General features: G+C 52.4%; 2 protein-coding genes across 6 annotated transcripts in view; both read left to right on the top strand.

Moving 5' to 3' along the window:
- Nucleotides 1–507: 507 nt before the first annotated feature.
- Nucleotides 508–3,393, top strand: LOC101789156 (uncharacterized). Of its 3 annotated transcripts, XM_063235215.1 has the most exons (3): nt 510–608; nt 2,470–2,550; nt 2,731–3,393. In XM_063235215.1, the coding sequence occupies exons 2-3, from the start codon at nt 2,536–2,538 to the stop codon at nt 3,322–3,324; spliced, it is 609 nt and encodes a 202-aa protein (XP_063091285.1). In that variant the 5' UTR covers nt 510–608; nt 2,470–2,535; the 3' UTR covers nt 3,325–3,393. The 3 variants fall into 3 exon arrangements, with proteins under 3 accessions (XP_063091283.1, XP_063091285.1, XP_063091284.1); XM_063235213.1 differs by having other exon boundaries at nt 508–608; nt 2,470–3,393; XM_063235214.1 differs by lacking the exon at nt 510–608 and adding an exon at nt 859–2,070 and having other exon boundaries at nt 2,470–3,393.
- A 9,457-nt stretch (nt 3,394–12,850) lies between these two features.
- Nucleotides 12,851–16,062, top strand: part of Hspg2 (heparan sulfate proteoglycan 2) — a 96,815-nt gene continuing 93,603 nt past the window's right edge. For all 3 annotated transcript variants that reach the window (XM_063235712.1, XM_013153872.2, XM_013153871.2), the window contains exon 1: nt 12,851–13,011. In XM_063235712.1, coding sequence (XP_063091782.1) covers nt 12,949–13,011 — 63 coding nt within the window. In that variant the 5' untranslated portion in view covers nt 12,851–12,948. The remainder of the gene's footprint in view (nt 13,012–16,062) is intronic.

Here is a 16,062-nt window from a genome sequence, read left to right as displayed (position 1 = left end):
ATTCATTCAGCGAATGTCTTCCATGGCCCCCACAGACCAGGCCCCAGTGAGGGGCTTGGAGTTCCAAAAGGAACGTGGAAATTTGTGCGCTTGAGACTCTCAGGCTCTTCCCAGGGTCCCGCACATAGTAGGTGTTCAATATGGGGTCGTTGGTTGCATTAGAAGAGGAGAGAAGAGAGGAAGTTGCTCTAGTGTCCAAGAATGGGTCACCCAAAGAGACAGCACTTGAAGGAGACTTGATAAATGTTTGGTGACCCGATGTTTAAAAAAAGGAGAAATTGATGCTGACCACAGCAATCAGGAGTTGTCAGTGAGCTAGCATAAAACTTCCTGGCTTGAAGCACAATCAAACATGAGAAAAACAACAAGGAACACTGGAAAACAGCCACCTCAGCCCTCGTTTCAAAAATAGGGCCCATCTGTCCTGGCAGGCTTAAAGTTGCTCTGGCCCCAAGGCAGGGGCCTGGCCAGGATGACCCCTGGAGGCCCCTCCCAGCTCTAGGATTCCATGATTCTATGACATGGCCAACAGTCTGGAGTGGTGGCATGCAGCAATCTCCAGTAGAGAACCAGAGGAGGTCGATACCATCTGCCTCTGAAGAGACACAGTGAGACACCAGGCCCTTGTGGCAGATGGGGTTGGGCCCAGCAGAAAGGGAAGGGTGGGGTCCACAGCCCCAGCCCCACGGTTACCTCTTATATTTCTAGGAGGGAGGTGTTGATCCAGGAAAGGAAGAGGCCAGAGTCTGGACATTCCACCCATTTCAGACCCAAAGGACAGGGGCAGCTGAGAGGGGTCATGGGCTGGGAGAGGGGCAAGCAGCTGTTTTCTGGGCGGGGTGGGCTGAAACACTCCTCTGCTGGTACAAGGCAGTCATGACAAAGAGCCTGCCTTGTGTAGGGTGAGAGGTCACAGCCTGCCTTCCAGCTGGGGATGGCGGTGGGGGTGGGGTTAGAATCAAGGAACCAAGAGACAATGGGACAGCACTGCCCTTGGCTGGGCCCAGGCAGGCCAGGAAGAAGAGGTGGACCACATGAACTGGGAATCTCTTTGGCTGGATCAGGTCTTAGTCTCCTCAAAGTCCCCACTCTGGACCCAGGCAGAGGAGGAAGCCTGCTGCCCCTCCTCTGATGGGGAGGATGCGGAAGTCATGTACCACCCAAGAGGATCAAAGCACCCAGCTTGGCAGGTTCTGAGCTCACAAATCCAGCTCCGAGAGTAGACTTGGTGCACTACACCCTCTAGTCTCATGCAGTCCCTAAAATTAGGGTCCACAGAGTTTGGGGGTTAGCTAGAGCCCTTCTTCATCAGGCTTCTCCCCACCTACCACTCATCCAGGCGGGCAGGGCAGATGTGGTGAGAGTTCACCCTTAACAGGACTATGGAGGAAGCCAAAGGCACTTGCGATTATAGCATTGCTGATTGGGGGTGATTAGACACCCCCAAAATGTTACCCCGGCCTTTGCCTTGTGTCGTACAAGCTGTATGACATATAGTAGGCACATCACCTCTCTGAGCATCACTTTTCTCCACCAGCCAACTGGGAATACAGTACCCATAACCTTGATTTGTGATAGGAGTTAAATGGGTTGATTTTTGCAAGACCCAAAGCGAAGGGCTGGGCACACAGCAAGCATGTGTGTGGTGTCACTTTGGAAGCCAACACACATTTTCAGTGTCCAGTAACCAGATAACACAGCTGGTTAGCTGTTCCCATAGCACCACAGGCCTGTTTCTGCCTGGAATTTCTCCATTAGACATTCTAATCTTGGCTTTTGTGATTTCCTGGAGTCTTTTCATCAAAAGTGATTGGGAATTTCAGAATGTGGGTTGGAAGAAGAAGAAGAAGAAGAAGAAGAAGAAGAAGAAGAAGAAGAAGAAGAGGAAGAGGAAGAGGAAGAGGAAGAGGAAGAGGAAGAGGAAGAGGAAGAGGACAACGACGACACTGGCAAGGCAAGGTCTTGGGTTCAATCCCCAGGACTGGAAGAGAAGAGAAGAGAAGAGAAGAGAAGAAAAGAGAAGAGAAGAGCCAGGGATTTAGCTCAGCAGCATAAGTGTCTGCCTTGCAAGTGCGTGGTCGTGAGTTCGATCCCCGGTACCAAAAAAAGAAAAGAGTTCAGTGTAGTGGTTCACTCCTGTAATCCCAGCACTTGCGAGTCTGAGGTAGGAGGATTGCTGTGAGTTTGAGGCCAGCCTGGGCTATGTGGTAAATTCAAGACCAGCCTGGAGTACAGAGCAGGACCACCACCCCTTTCTAGATGATCCTCTGGCCTCAGTATTTCTGGAAGTCTTGACTTCTTCCCCTGCTCTATGCAGAGGAGGGCCTCCATTTTCTAATTGGAGATCCCCAGGCCTAAGAGGAGAGGGAGAGAAATTGGGCAGTGCTGAACCTCTGGGGGCAGAGGGGACCCTGTAGGAAAATCTCAGAGGGAAGTGATGAGTTGACCAGGCTCTCTCCTCCTCACCAGGCCAGGTAACCAGCCTCCAGACGCGGTAACGTCTCAGCCATCAGAGTGACCTGCACCTCTGGGACCATGTCCAGACGCCAGGTGAACCATTCAAACATTTGCAGACATGCAGGTCAACCTACCTACGCATCCTTCCCGCCCCGAGCTGCAGACTGGACCCAGGGCTGCAGCAGGGACCCATTTAGCCGCACCTACAGGCACCCTTCAGAGCAGTCCTTGAACCCCATTTTCCCCTGGGTGAGCCAGTCCTACAACTCCAAGTTTACAGAGAGCAGTCACCTGGAGAGAAGACCCAAGGTGGCCAGAAATCCCACTGGTCACAGCAGCAGCCCCCGATACCAGCTCTGTACAGACTGTCCTCCAGGTTCCTCCAACCCCACCTTCCTAGACCACATCATCAAAGGTATCAACTACTTGGGCCGATCGACCAGTGACTTCTACAACTGCCCCCAGACACTGAGCCTGCCCAGGCTTGCAGCCAACTATCTGGAAGGAGTTGCCAGTGCCCTCTACCAGGACAACCTGCAACACTCACCCCACAGTTACTTTAGCCCCAGAACCAGCATGGCCACCTCTGGAAGCTGCACCACCAGACCCTGTATGGGTGGCACCCCTGGGGGTGCAGATACTACACCGTTCCTGCCCCGCCCCGCCAGCGTGAGCAGGCAGCATCTGTCTCAGAGCCAGAGCCTCACCTCTGTGCTGCCTCAAAGGTCGAGTACCAAGCTGCCCGAACTCCCTTTGTTTGGTAGCGGGTTCTTAAGTCACCTGCCCAAGGTCTGGGAGGCCATCCACTCAGGATGGAGTGCCCCAGAGGCCAAATCTTCAGAGGGTTCACCCTCTATCTGGTGGTGATCTTGACACCACCTGTGCAATGGGTATATGTTCATCAGACCTTTGTTGAAGGAAATAAATTATGGCAAAATGCTTCTCCCAAGGTTCTGCTGGGGAAAATAACCATTTTGATTGGGGATTTCAAACTCACAGGCCACCAGGTATGGTGGTGCATGAGTATAATCGCAGCAGCCCAGGAGGCTGAAGCAGGAAGCTTGCTGTGAATTCAAGGCCACGCAAGGTTACATAGTGAGTTCAAGGCCAGATGGAACTCCATAGCGAGACTCCCCACCCCATCTCAAAAAAACAAAACAAAGTAAAACCCCAAAGGGCCTCCCTGGACAAGAGTTAATGAGTAAATTGCAGACGAGGGAATCAATGAATGAATTGGGCTGGAGGGAGCAGGGAGTGGTGGAGACTTTGGCTAGGTGATCACAGGCTGCTTGATCCATACTTGGCTCCCGTGAGTCATTGCCTCCATAAAAACCCAGAGATCTCATGGTGGGGGACAAGACAGGGGGTTCCAAGCTGGCCTTGAACTTCTGGCTTCAAGCGATTCTCCTGCCTCGGCCTTTTGAGTAGCTAGGACCTCAAGTGTATATCACTCCTCTTGGCTTTGGGATCTGATTTTCATGTGGCAGCAACAAATTAAAACTTTGCAGGCTGAGTGTGAAGCCCACAGGTCTCAGTTAGAAATGTTGAGTTTATATTTTGAGAGGATCACTGGGGACGTTCCGAGAATCCTTTAGCCTCAGTTTCCCCACGTAAAGAAATAGACAAGGTGTCCATTCCCCATCCCTACCTGCATTTCTTTCTTTTTAGGCTGGCTGTTGCAGCACAAGCCCATGTGCTAAAATGTAGAGGTAATTAGAAAAAGAATAACAAACACATACACAGTAGCAACTTCTAAATACTTTACACATATTTATCCTTTTTAAATTTAGTACTGGAACTCAAACCCCCCTGCATCTCATGCTAGGCAAGTGCTCTATCACTGAGCTACACCTCTGGCCTTTTTCAAAAACTTTTTTTCTTTTTTGTAAGAGACAGGATCTTGCAAAATTATCCAGGCTGTCCTCAAACATGTGATTCTCTTGCTTCAGTCTCTCTCTCTTTTTTTTTTTATCAGTACCAGGGATTGAATTCACGACCACACACTTACAAGGCAGGTGCTTATGCCGCTGAGCTAAATCCCCAGCCCCTCTTGCCTCAGTCTCTAAGGTAGCTGGGAACAGGTGGGTAACCAATGAGCCCGGCTCAGAATTATTCGTCCTTTTTTTAATTTTAAAGTATTCTTTTAAAGGTGTGATTTTCAATGATCATGGCCTAGAGGAGGCACAAGAAGCCCTAGCTAGAGTGAGAGGCATGGAACAGGCAACCAGGGAGGCTTACAGAATGGGGGACAGCTCTTCCCGGGAACTCTCTCCACAGAGGGCTTCTGTCTGGGCCAGATAAGACAGGAGGGTCAGGATGAGGTGGTTACCTGGTACCTTGAGTTTCTTGCCATCAATACCTGGGAGAGTGTTACCTGGACCACTGAGGATTCAAGTGCTGAGAGGCCCACAGGGCACCCAGCCCCATGACCCTGTTGTTCAAGGGACTCTAGAGACCTGGAGCAGCCTAGCTCTTGGTCTCTATTTCCCCCATCTGTGAATGGGTACAGAACACTACAAGCTCTGATGCTTTCTAAGGGACCCCTTGACTTGGATGTTTCTGGGTGTCTTCGTGGTTACCAGCCAGGCTTGGAGCATCCCAATCTGAAAACAGATCTTGCCTCCACCCAAGAACCCTGGATCCTATATCCACAGTCACCCCCCAGGATGTTCAGGGGCATTTCAGCCCTCGTAGCCCATTTCTGTGTGATTACAAACTTCAGACCTGGTCCCTGTTGTGGAGATCCCCTGTCTCTTTGATGATACGAAGGCCAGTGGCAGCTCAGAGTGTGGAACAGGGCTGACCTTGAGATTATGAGAACCTGGGGGCCCACAGGATTATTTCAAGGCAGTGGCCTGGCCCCTGTGGCCAAACAGAGAAGGTGACAGACTTGAGTATCCTCCATGGGATGACCACAGTGCTCCCAGGGTAGGTAGATGGGAGAGGGTGCCAAATTCCTGGTCCACTGAATTCTCCCCCACTTGTATTCCAAGGGAGATCATCCAAGGGTCAAAACTGAACACATCATACACTCTTTCCTCTGGCCTCCCTCTCCTTCCCCTCCTCCCCAGGGAGAAATCTGTGCCTCAGTCTCCAGGGGAACACTCACAGGCCCTCTGTCCAGCCACTCAACCCCCTGCTTCCTAGTCCAGATCTCTGGATTCCTGGCTCTGCAGCATGAGAGTTGACTGCCCCTTGCCCTGCTAGGGTTGTTCACCTCCGGAATGGTCATTTACCCAAGGATAGAGTAAGCCCCTTGGCCAGGGCACTATTCTTGAAGTTGGTAGCAGCTAATTCAGTCCTGCTCACAATAGGGGTCTAATCTTTATGTCCATGGTGGCTACAGGGCCTTGCATCCACCATGCATGCAATAGCAGTAATTGCTTCTACTCTAACGATGATTATCTGCTTTATACAATGGATTTTTCAATAGCCAACAATATTAAAGATTCCAGCCAACATTTATTAAGCTCTTAACTACATGCCAGACATTGTTTTAAGTCCTTTGGATTCATCTACTCATTTAATGCTTTAATCAACTCTTTAAGGAAAGTACTACTGTCCCTGTTTTTCAGAAACTAAGGCAGAGGTCAGTTACAAATTATTCTGATTTTAAAAAAGTGCACAGAACATAGTGGCTCTTGAAAAATAGTTGGCACTGTCCTTATAGACTGCTACCTACAAATGGGTGCCAAAAAAAATAGCCTTCACAATTATACACAGTGGGGCTCAGTGTATGATAGATGTCATTACAAGGCCCCATGCCTGTGGGTGCTCGGCAAAGTTTGCCCATTGGTTAGGAACTGGATTGCAATCCGTAAGGACAACAGCGTCTCTGCCCTTGACCCAAACTCCTGCCAGGGATGGACAATCACTGCTCACAAGTCTATTCCCAGTTACCGAGCCTGAGTCCAGAGAAAAATAAGTAGCTAAAATAAGTACTAAATAGTAGAGAAATTTCTTCAAAAGTCACCTGTGGTCTCCACTACCCCCTCTGTGGCCCCTCAACATTTGATATCATTTGATACAAGACCATGATACTGATACTATTTTATGCATTAAATCCACTGTGGTCCTTTTCAAGCAGATAATCACTGGTAGCTTGAAAAGTTCCTCTGTCCCATGCAGCCATGCAGAAGCCATCGGAAATCCTCAGGCCACATCCCCAGCCATGCATCTACAGGACCCATGTAAACAGGAAGCAGCAAGCTGGCTGTAGGACAGCTGTCTCTTTTGTGTATAGAAGTGACCTACATATCTATGTGTGGGGGTGGCCAAGGAAAGTCCTTCACACCTGCAGGAGGACATCCTAGGTCATTAAGCACTGTGGACCAAGTTTGCTGCCAAGGCAGAAACATAGCCAATCATCTCTCTCTATACTTCCAGGCAGGGTTTTAGTAGCCCACAGAGGGAAACTGGGGCTCAGAGAGACAGAGAGAGTAATTTGCCCAAATTTCTGCAGCTGGTCCGTAGCAGAACTGAGCTCTGAATCTCAACCAATGCCCAGGATGGTCAAAGAGCCACTGTGTTGTGTACACTTTCACAGCAATGTAAAGGCGATGTCTTTCTTAGTATTTATTGAATCCATTCTAAGAGAAAGAGGGATACATCTCAGCCTCCAAAATATGCAGTAAATTTGACGAGGTAAGGATGATGTTTTTCCTGGAGATTTGGGTTGCCCCTCAATACCAGTGCCCTAAGTAGGGAAGGTACCCCTAGGGGGGGTGTTTCTAGCAAGTAATAAACAAGGGAGAAATTTCTCCAAAGGCCACCTGTGGTCTCAACTGCTCACTCCATGGCCCCTCAACATTTGGTATTGTTTGTATAGGATCGTGATACTGACATAATTTTATGCATTAAAGAAATCCATTGTGGTCCTTTGCAAGCAGACAGCTTAATATCACTGTCTTCAGATTCTAGGAAATAAACAGTTTTGTTTGTTGCGGTGGTAGAGATCAAACCCATGGCCTCACAGAGACTAGGCAAGTGCTCTACCGCTGAGCTACACTGCCAGCTCCTAAATGCAGCCTTTTGAGTTACAGAGGGGAGTGTGTCAGAGACACATCCTGTGCCTGACCCTCACCCCACCCCAGCCTTCCCTCCTCTCTGAACCTCAGCCTCTGAGTCTCTGCCCACCCATCTTTGACCCCACTCTCAGCCCCATGTCACCCCCTACTGCCCCCTGCTCCTGCTGGCCCCACATAGCAAGCCTGAACCCACTCCACCCAAACTGTGCCCACACTGCACTTTGGAGTTGAGATGTGCAGAGGCCTCGCTCTGTGCCCGAGTGGGTCCCACCATTTTTGGTAAACTTTTCAACATCTCCTGAGCCGGAATTTCTGGTGAACAATTGAACAAAGCTGGGAACTTGGAGGGAGAAGGCACAGGACATTCCAGAAGGATTTCTGTCTCGAGCTCCTAAAGACAACAGCAGAAAGCTTGTGGCCTGGTAAAATCCTGAAAGAAATGGAAAATCTGTCCTATACGAAAGGCAGTGCAAGCCAGAGGAAGGAACATGGGACCGGAGGGTCAACAGGCCTCTCCCGCCCATTTGTGTCCCCGCAGAGGCCCCACCGCTTCCCTAACCTCAGATATGAGGTCCTCTGGTCACTGAGGGAGTGACCAAAGTAAACACACAGATCCACAAAGAGTTGTGTGCCCAGCAATGTTGTGTTAATAACAAAGACTGGGAAACGGCCCAAAGGTCCAGCAGCAGGACCGGGTTAACGAACTGTGGGGTGTCGATGAGACATAATACCAAATACTCACTAGAAATATGAGGTGCCCAGGCAGTGTCAGTGCTGTTCAGAGTCACTGGCCCACAAATTGCTAGCAGTTGCCTTCTACAATAAAGGGTTTACGCCTGAGTGTAAATCTCTGTCCTGCTTCCAATATGGAAGAAGGATTTTAGGGGAAGAAACATCAGCCAGACCAAACAGTAGCCTCGGTGACCCAGCTGATTTATGCCCCAGAGCAAGCTCCTTATCGCTAACTGCTCATAAACAGTGTGGGGACTGGCACCGGCCCACAGATTTGTTTTTAAGTAGGCCTAGTGTTACTGAAACATGAAAGTGTCAAGTGAGAAAAGCAAGAGTGAGCAGAGAGGTGTGCAAGAACACAATGAAGTACAGTGGGTATCTTCCAGGAAAAAGGAAACAAACTGGAATATCTGAGTGCTGCCCCCAGGTCCCTGAGGAGTCTGTAAAAGCTGGGGCCCAAGGACAGGAATGTGAGGGGGTACATGGAAGCCACCAGAATTCCAGCCCGGCTGCAGGGGAGTTGTGTGTGCAGGGCCACTCGTGACAAATTCACATTCTAAAGACCATTTATGGTCAGCTTGGGAGCCTGGCTCTGGGGCAGCATCCACAAAGTGTACTGCAGAAACCCAGTCCTGGGAGATGTTAGATGTTCCTCCTAAAAATAAAGGGAGTCCGTCCTTGAGTTGACTGAGGAAAAGCTGAAGAGGCATCCTCCCTGGAGGCCTGTCCCTGTCCTTTCAGAGGGTCAAAGTGTAGGAAAGAGGGTAGTTCCCAAACTTCTTCCACCAGAGGTTCCCCTTTCCAGGAAGCATCTCAGAAGGCGGGAAACCCACGGGGCAGAGTGCGAGAATCTTGCTCCAGGCCTGGGACTCAAGGTGGGTGCTCAGTGTGGTGGTAGATGCCTGTCATCCGAGCCCTCTGGAAAGCTGAGGCAGGAGGATGGTGAGCATAAGCTAAATCTAGGCAACCTAGTGAGACCTTGCTCAAAAGACAAAATAAAGTGATGGATTATAGGAAGACACTGGGCCAAGTCTAAGGGCACCTGCTGCCTGTGCAAGCAGGAGGCGGCTCCACACCTCTAGACTCCAGAACCACCCAGGAAAGACAGCATCAGGGTAGCCGAAAATGTGAGTTCTAGGACCAGGTCAGTGTGGACCTGATCCCACTCCACCTCCTACTGATCGTGTGACCTGGATGACCTTACCAAGCCACTTTATCCTCTCCTCTCTGTCTCCATTTCCTTATCTGGAAAAAGTGCATCATAAAATGTTCACACTTATCTCTTATCTACTACCCAGGACAATAGTGGTGACCAAGTGAGATTCAAAATTAACTGAATGGTAAAGTGTTTTTCCCCCTTGGTACTAGAGATCAAACCCCGGGTTTGGCTCTGAGCTGCGTCCCTCTGAGCCCTTTTATTTGTTTGTTTATTTATCTATATTTTAATTTTTGACACAAACTCTCACTAAATCCCTCAGTTACCCAGACTGGGCTTGAACTTGTGTTCTTTCTCCCTCAGCCTCCCACAATGCTGGGATTGCAGGTGTACACCACCACACCCTCCCTTACACCAGGAATTGAACTCAGGACCCTGCGCTTGCCAGGTTATTTACTTTTACTATTAAAAGAGTGTGTGGCCACAAGGTGCCATACAGTGCCTTTGCTGACACCATCGAAAAGAAACCTCTCCAGGCAGATGTTACCCTGCAACAGGACACGTTACATCACTTACTCACCCGTTGGTCCACACAGTCAATGTAAGATCTGTTCAACCGTCCATTGCTGTTCCAAATGAATGAATGACCAGAGGAATGTAAGATGAGGAAAATGCTCCAAGGGAGAAAAAAATTTTGGAGTTGGGAATGAAAACCAGAAGAAAACCATGTTCTGTCAATGTTGCGGTGAGAAATCTGCCTGCTGGTTCAAAAAGCTCCAATTGCTGTTTCTCGGAAACCAGGTTTTGTAGTTACCCCTGCTGTTCCAAACCCTCCTGGTCCCTCCTTACTAAGGAACCCTGTGCAAAATGAGTTATTTCGGTCCCCCAAGAATGTGACAGCACCCTGACTGATGAACACTAGCGGGTGGTTACAGGTAACTTTAAGGTTCAGCGAAGCCCAAAGGGCTCTGGCCCTGCTTTCCTTACAAGCCCTAAGAGGTGATGACAGTCAGGCCCTAGACAGAGCAACCTGGGAGCAGGACTAAAGATATGGACACCGCCAACCAATCCTCAGCAAGGAGGAGTCAATAGAGGGTGACTGTCCCCAGGTGGATGGGCTGCTCTAGGCTGCGTTTTCGCGCTCTCTCTGACAGCCCGGCTCCCTCCACACCCCAGCCAGTGTTATCAACTCTTTTCCAAAACTCTTTTAGGAAGCGAGACTTACAGCTCCGGGTTAGTCATGACCAAACATTTACAAAGGGCTGCTTGTTCCCCTCTTGCCTTCCCTCATAGGCAAACCACGCAAGTCCAAATCTCTGGGATTTAGAGGACCCGAGGTGAGGAACAGACGCGGAGGCAGCTCATGAAGTGGGGTTTGTCCTGGAGGCTGACCCTCCTTGCACAGGCAAAGCCTTGGAAAGAGCCTGCCACCAGCCTGGCCACCTGCCAGCTCTGAAGTTAGCAGTGTTGAAGCCTTGCTTGGTAGACAGAGGAGCTGCTGAGAAGCACAAAGCTGCTGCTTGAAGGAAGGATTAGAGGTCCTTTGGGGGGGGGGACTGGGGCCCCATCATCAGATTGGAAGCCACAGATCCTATGCAGTGGCTGCTCTTCCCACTGCATAGGATAGGCAGATCTGTTTCTATCCGTCAGATTGGAGCCACACCCAGAAATCCTAATAAGGAAACGTCTACCACCTTTTCAGCTCTTACCTTTGAAACTTAACAAAAAACATTGCTTCACGTTAATCCTCCTAACAATACTGAGAGGGAAATCAGCTCTGTTCTCGTTTCCTCTGTAGGAAGGCTGAGAGGCAGAGGCAGGATTGTCTATCAGTCTGAGAACAACGTGAGGACGGGGAGTCTCCTCCCACAAAGGTCCCTCCAGCAGATTAGGGTCCCCTGGAGGGCTAAACTAGGCATCCCCTCTCTGTCTCCCTGTCTGGAGCAGACACAGACCTTATTCGGTGCTGTGCTGGAGTCTGGGTGGGGTCAGTGAGCTGGCCTAGTCACACTGGATGTGGTTTCTCCTCCTTCCAGCTCCCAGTTGTCCCACAGGGCAGAGAGGGACTCAGGGTTCTGGAGCAAGGAATCTAAGTAAGATGGGGGCCAGGATGCAGGTCTTATAATCCCTGAGGGCCTGGATGGGAGTTTTCCACCTGAGTCACTGGATGGTCTGGCTGGCGCCTGCAAGCCCCTATCACAGGGAACACACCTTCCTGAGCCAGCAGAGCCGGCCAGGTGCCACCCAGTTAGCTGGGCATTTCCTTCTGTCCACAGCGCACCTCACTCAGGGCTGCAAATTCCACCAGGAGTCTCTGGAACCTAGCAACCAGCAGAAAACAATGGAAACTTGGGTTTTTATTCACTTCTCTCCATCATTACTCAAAAGGTTATCCAAAAAGCCACACACACACACACACACACACACACACACACGCATGCATGGGATACACTGATTTTCTCTCCACCCCTCGGCCCAGGGACGTCTGGAAATATTCAGGCAGAAGAGGGGATATGAACAGGGCCTTGGAGAGGTCCCCAGGTTGCGTGGCTGCTTGTGGGCTGTGTCACAGGCAGGTCACTGGGTGATTTACTGTGGTAGTATCTGTGGGTCTTTGGCCCTGCTGTTGTAACTTCTGCGGATCAAAGTTGACCTGAGTAGTCCAGGTGGAAAAATAGTGCAGGGCTGGGAAGGTGTCTCAGGACAGCACCCGGTGCCCACTGTGAGTAGTGACCAAACCTAAAAGTACAGCCCAATCCTCGTGGGAGAATCAATGTGGGTGAAGGGGCTGTGTGGGAAGTGTAGCAATCACGTCTGAATGCTTCCTGGTCTGCTGGGTGTAGGCACAGAGAGTTAGTGTGGAAAAGCCAGGGGCTGAGTTCCTGTGAAGGCTGTGTGTGTGTCCCCATCCCTGTCCACCACCCCACCCCGAACCTGGCACCTGCGTGAGGACTGTCACATATGCAGTGTGAAAGTGTCCTCATGAGCTACAGCTGGCGTGAGGGTGCGGTGCGGGTGCGGGAGCTGTGTCAGAGCGGGGTAAGGGGGTCCATGGTTCCTCGAAAGTCGCAGCAACAAGGAGTGTGTGGAGCGCACACGGACATGAGGGCAGCTCCTGGAGTGTGCAAGTTTGCCTTCCCGCAGGGTGCACTAGTGAGGAGTCCTGAGCGCGCAGCCCCAGCCCGCGGCTCGGTCCCGTCCCACACTCCAGGCCGCGTTTGGCGGAGAGCCGGCTGGGCCGCGTCCCACAGAAGGGGGCTGGGGGCCCAGACAAAGGCCCAGTCGGCAGCGCGGCCAGCTCCAGGAGCCCAGCGCCCGGCCCGGGGGCGGGGCCTGCCGCTGCGGGGGCGGGGGAGTGGGCGTGTCCTGGAGGCCGGGGGCGGGGCTTTGCACCACGGGGCGGGGATGCAGGCGTGACCTGGCGGCCTGGGGGCGGGGCGGGCGGCCGCGGGAGGAGCGGGGGCGGGGGCGGGGACGGGGGCGGTGGGAGCGGGCCGCGCTGTCCCGAGGACTCCGCAGGACGGCGAGCGGGCGACTGCGGTCGGCGCCGAGCGGGCCAGCGAGCGAGGCCGGGCCATGGAGCGGCGGGCGGCGGGCACGCTGGTGCTGGCGCTCCTGTTGCACGGGCGGTTGCTCGCGGTGAGTGTGTGAGGCGGAGGGGCGAGGGGTGCCCGCCAACTTGGTGGGGCGCTGGAGGCTGCGCGGCTGGGACTCTGGCCCGGAACGGCGGGGCTGGACGATCACGCCGACCGGGCACCGGGGGCCGCCACCCTGCGGAGTGGAACTGCCTCGGGGGGCCTTGCGTGGGGCCAGAGGCGGGGCCAGCCCGTGTGTATGTCTGTGGGTCCCCTGGGCACTTTTCGGGAGGCTCTGAGTCGCGCTGAGCATGGCCCAGCCTGCTGTTCCTGGGGACCAGCGGAGAAACTTCGAGCAGGGTGGGAACTTGGCAGGACGAGAGAGCCCCTTTTCGTGCCAACTTGGCAGAGGGGCACTGAGCTCTAACGGGGACCCTGACAGTCCTCGCTGGAATTGTACCGTGATGTCTGTCCCCTTGGGGCGCCTTGTAACCAGCCAGGCATAAGTAAAGAACTTTTGGAACAAAACTTGAGGCTTGGGTGAACACCCACAGGCCTGGAGTCATGTATCCCAGGAATTGACTCAATCCCTGCCCTTCACTGAGTAACTGTGTGGCCTCGGGGCAGTAGCTTTCAGACCCAACTTCTTTGAGGCCAGCCCCACGTGGGTAAAGGGATCTCAAAAGACCTGGCCTTAAAATGCACAGCCCCAGGATGGTAGAAGCAGGGCCTGTTGGGGGTGGGCACCATGCCTCCGAGTTTCCCCAGCTTTCCTCTTTCCAGGTCCCGGAGGTGCAGGGGCCCTTCTCTACAGTCCAGTCCTTCTGGACTTAGATGGGCCCATCTGAAGGAGAAGACAATTCCTGGGTCAGGAAGCCCCAGGCCTGGAAGGCACTTAGCCAGGAGAGACCCGGAGGGAACCTGAGTGGGGTGTGAGCAGGTTCATCAGAGAGGCAGCTGGTGGCAGATGTGGGTGGGGGTCTTCCAGGCCTGTGGTGGTGAGCCAGAGCCACCCTCAGGCTCTCTGAGGTGCTCTTAGACAGTCACTATCCTTGCCTCGTGTCCTCGGAGCCAAGAGAGTGAGTTTTCCAATTGGGCCAGTATTTACCCAGTTACTGAGTGTCTGCCTTGTCTTGCTGGGTCTCCCACACCTCTGCCCTCTGAGTCGCTCTTAAGCCCCCACTCAGATCAGACCTGACACTTGCCCCATACTCCCAGCACCTCTCTTCCGATCTGCCTATTTAGGCAGCCTCTGGACCCTGCAATTGCGCCCCATCGACCTGAACTTGCAGCGTACGCATACATACTTGCTTTCCCAAGACACTAACCTAGACCTGAAAAGTCTTCCCTGACCAGCCTTCTGCTGACCTTCGAAGCTCTGCCCCCTGCTCAGGGGCTCCTTCATGCTTGGGCTACACAATGGCAGGGGTGGTGGGTGGAGCTGTTTGCTGTGTGCCTGAGGAATTCCACAGAAATTCCCGCACTGTGCTGATCATCTCATTCAGTTGTTCATTCAATAGACCTTCATTGAGTGGTTGTGGCAGCCACTGGGAGTCCAGGGGTTCATTCATTGGCACATATTTGCCCAGCACCTACTGTGCAACAGTGCACTGGCACGTGGCAGAGCTGGAGTTGTGTCAAAAACCAGGACGGGCCCTGTCTGTCCCTCTCCAGAACTCAGGCTCGAATGCTATAGTCCTTTCCTGTTGGGAGATAACGGACTCTGAAGCAGCTGCGTGGAGGTCTTTCTTCACTGTCTTACCAGGCTGGTTGGTGGTACAAACTGGAAAAAGCTTGGCCTTCAGAGGCTTACAGACCCAAGTTTAATCGCTAGCTACGTGATCTACAGCAAGTCTTTCAGAGCCTTAGTTTCCACATCTATAAAATGGGAGCAGAAAGTTTGCTGTCTTACATGCGATCCAAGCCGGGTATGGTGGTGCACACTTGTAATCCCAGCACTTGGGAAGCAGGAGAATCACTGTGAGCTCAAAGCCAGCCTTGGCTACATAGTGAATTCAAGGTTCAACCTGAACCGTATAATGAAACCTTGCCTCAAAAAAAAAAAAAAAAAAAAAAAAAAAAGAAAAAAAGAAAAAGAAAAAAAAAATTAAATGAGATCAGTTTCCTAGCCAGTTGTTTTAGCAAGCATTGGGCTTCTCCTTGCCCCTTACCCTTGCCCTTGACCTGTTTTGCCTTTCAATGCGTGTCCACAAGGCCTGAGGAGTGGGAAAGGGTGGGACACGGGGTGAGCTAGGCCTTAAGGACCTGCAGCCTTGCTGTGGGCAGAAGATGGGCTGGTGGGAAGTGGTCTGTGATTACGTGTGGGAGTAATTTCAGTTCTGAGGAGTGGGGTGGCCTGAGTCAGACTGCCTTAGCCTGCTGACCCTTTTCTTCCGCTCCAGCCTTGGCCCTTCCTTTCTCGGGGCAAGCCCTGCAGGAGGCAGGAGTCTTGGGGGGCCATGGTGGTGATTATGGTATTTTCCAAGCTGCAGAGGGAAGTGGCCAAGATACCTGTTTCCTGCCTCAGCTGGATTTCCTTGCAGGGGAGGAGAGGTGGGGAGGCTGCTGGCGGGAGCAGGAGCCTCCCTTTCCTGGCGTTACCTCAGCCCTCTCCTCCAAACAGCAGGCTGCCCGTCCCCCAGGCTGCCCCTGAGAGTGTCCTGTGGGTTCCTGAAGGAGGGAGCTGTAGGTGTGTCCACAAAGTGAGGCAGAGGTGGGAAGAAGCAGAGATTCTCGCCCCCCCCCCACACACTCTTAATCTAAGGACCCGGCCTCTAAGGAGTCTTTGAGGCCCTGCCTGGCTTGGCCCGGGCCTGTTCTTCGGCTGAGCGTAGGCAAGTTAGGATCTGTGGGCCCAAGGCCCGCTGTAAAAGAAAGGTGGCAGGAGGTAACTGGGTTCAGGGTAGTAGTGGCGAGAGGTATTGGGGTGCTAGGTCAGATGATAAAACGCTCCTCAGTGAGTCCGCACCTCACTCTTGCTGCCTGCTCCACACTCCCCTTGTTGCTGAGAATCAGGTCTGGGTTCCCGGCTGCACGCAGCCCAGAGGCCTATGAGAGACCCGGCCGGCTCAGACCCTCTCCGCTCACCCCTCTCGTCTCACCTCCTGCAAACTGC

This window comes from Cavia porcellus, unplaced genomic scaffold (genome assembly GCF_034190915.1).
Source record: "Cavia porcellus strain 051 isolate PalLab524CR breed Dunkin Hartley unplaced genomic scaffold, mCavPor4.1 scaffold_25, whole genome shotgun sequence".
Classification (NCBI taxonomy): Eukaryota; Metazoa; Chordata; class Mammalia; order Rodentia; family Caviidae; genus Cavia; species Cavia porcellus.
This window is presented reverse-complemented; position numbering and strand designations above follow the sequence as displayed.

What these genes read in the sequence shown, in the direction of transcription:
- LOC101789156 (XM_063235213.1), top strand. Translation starts at nt 2,536, where the DNA reads ATGTCCAGACGCCAGGTGAACCATTCAAACATTTGCAGACATGCAGGT.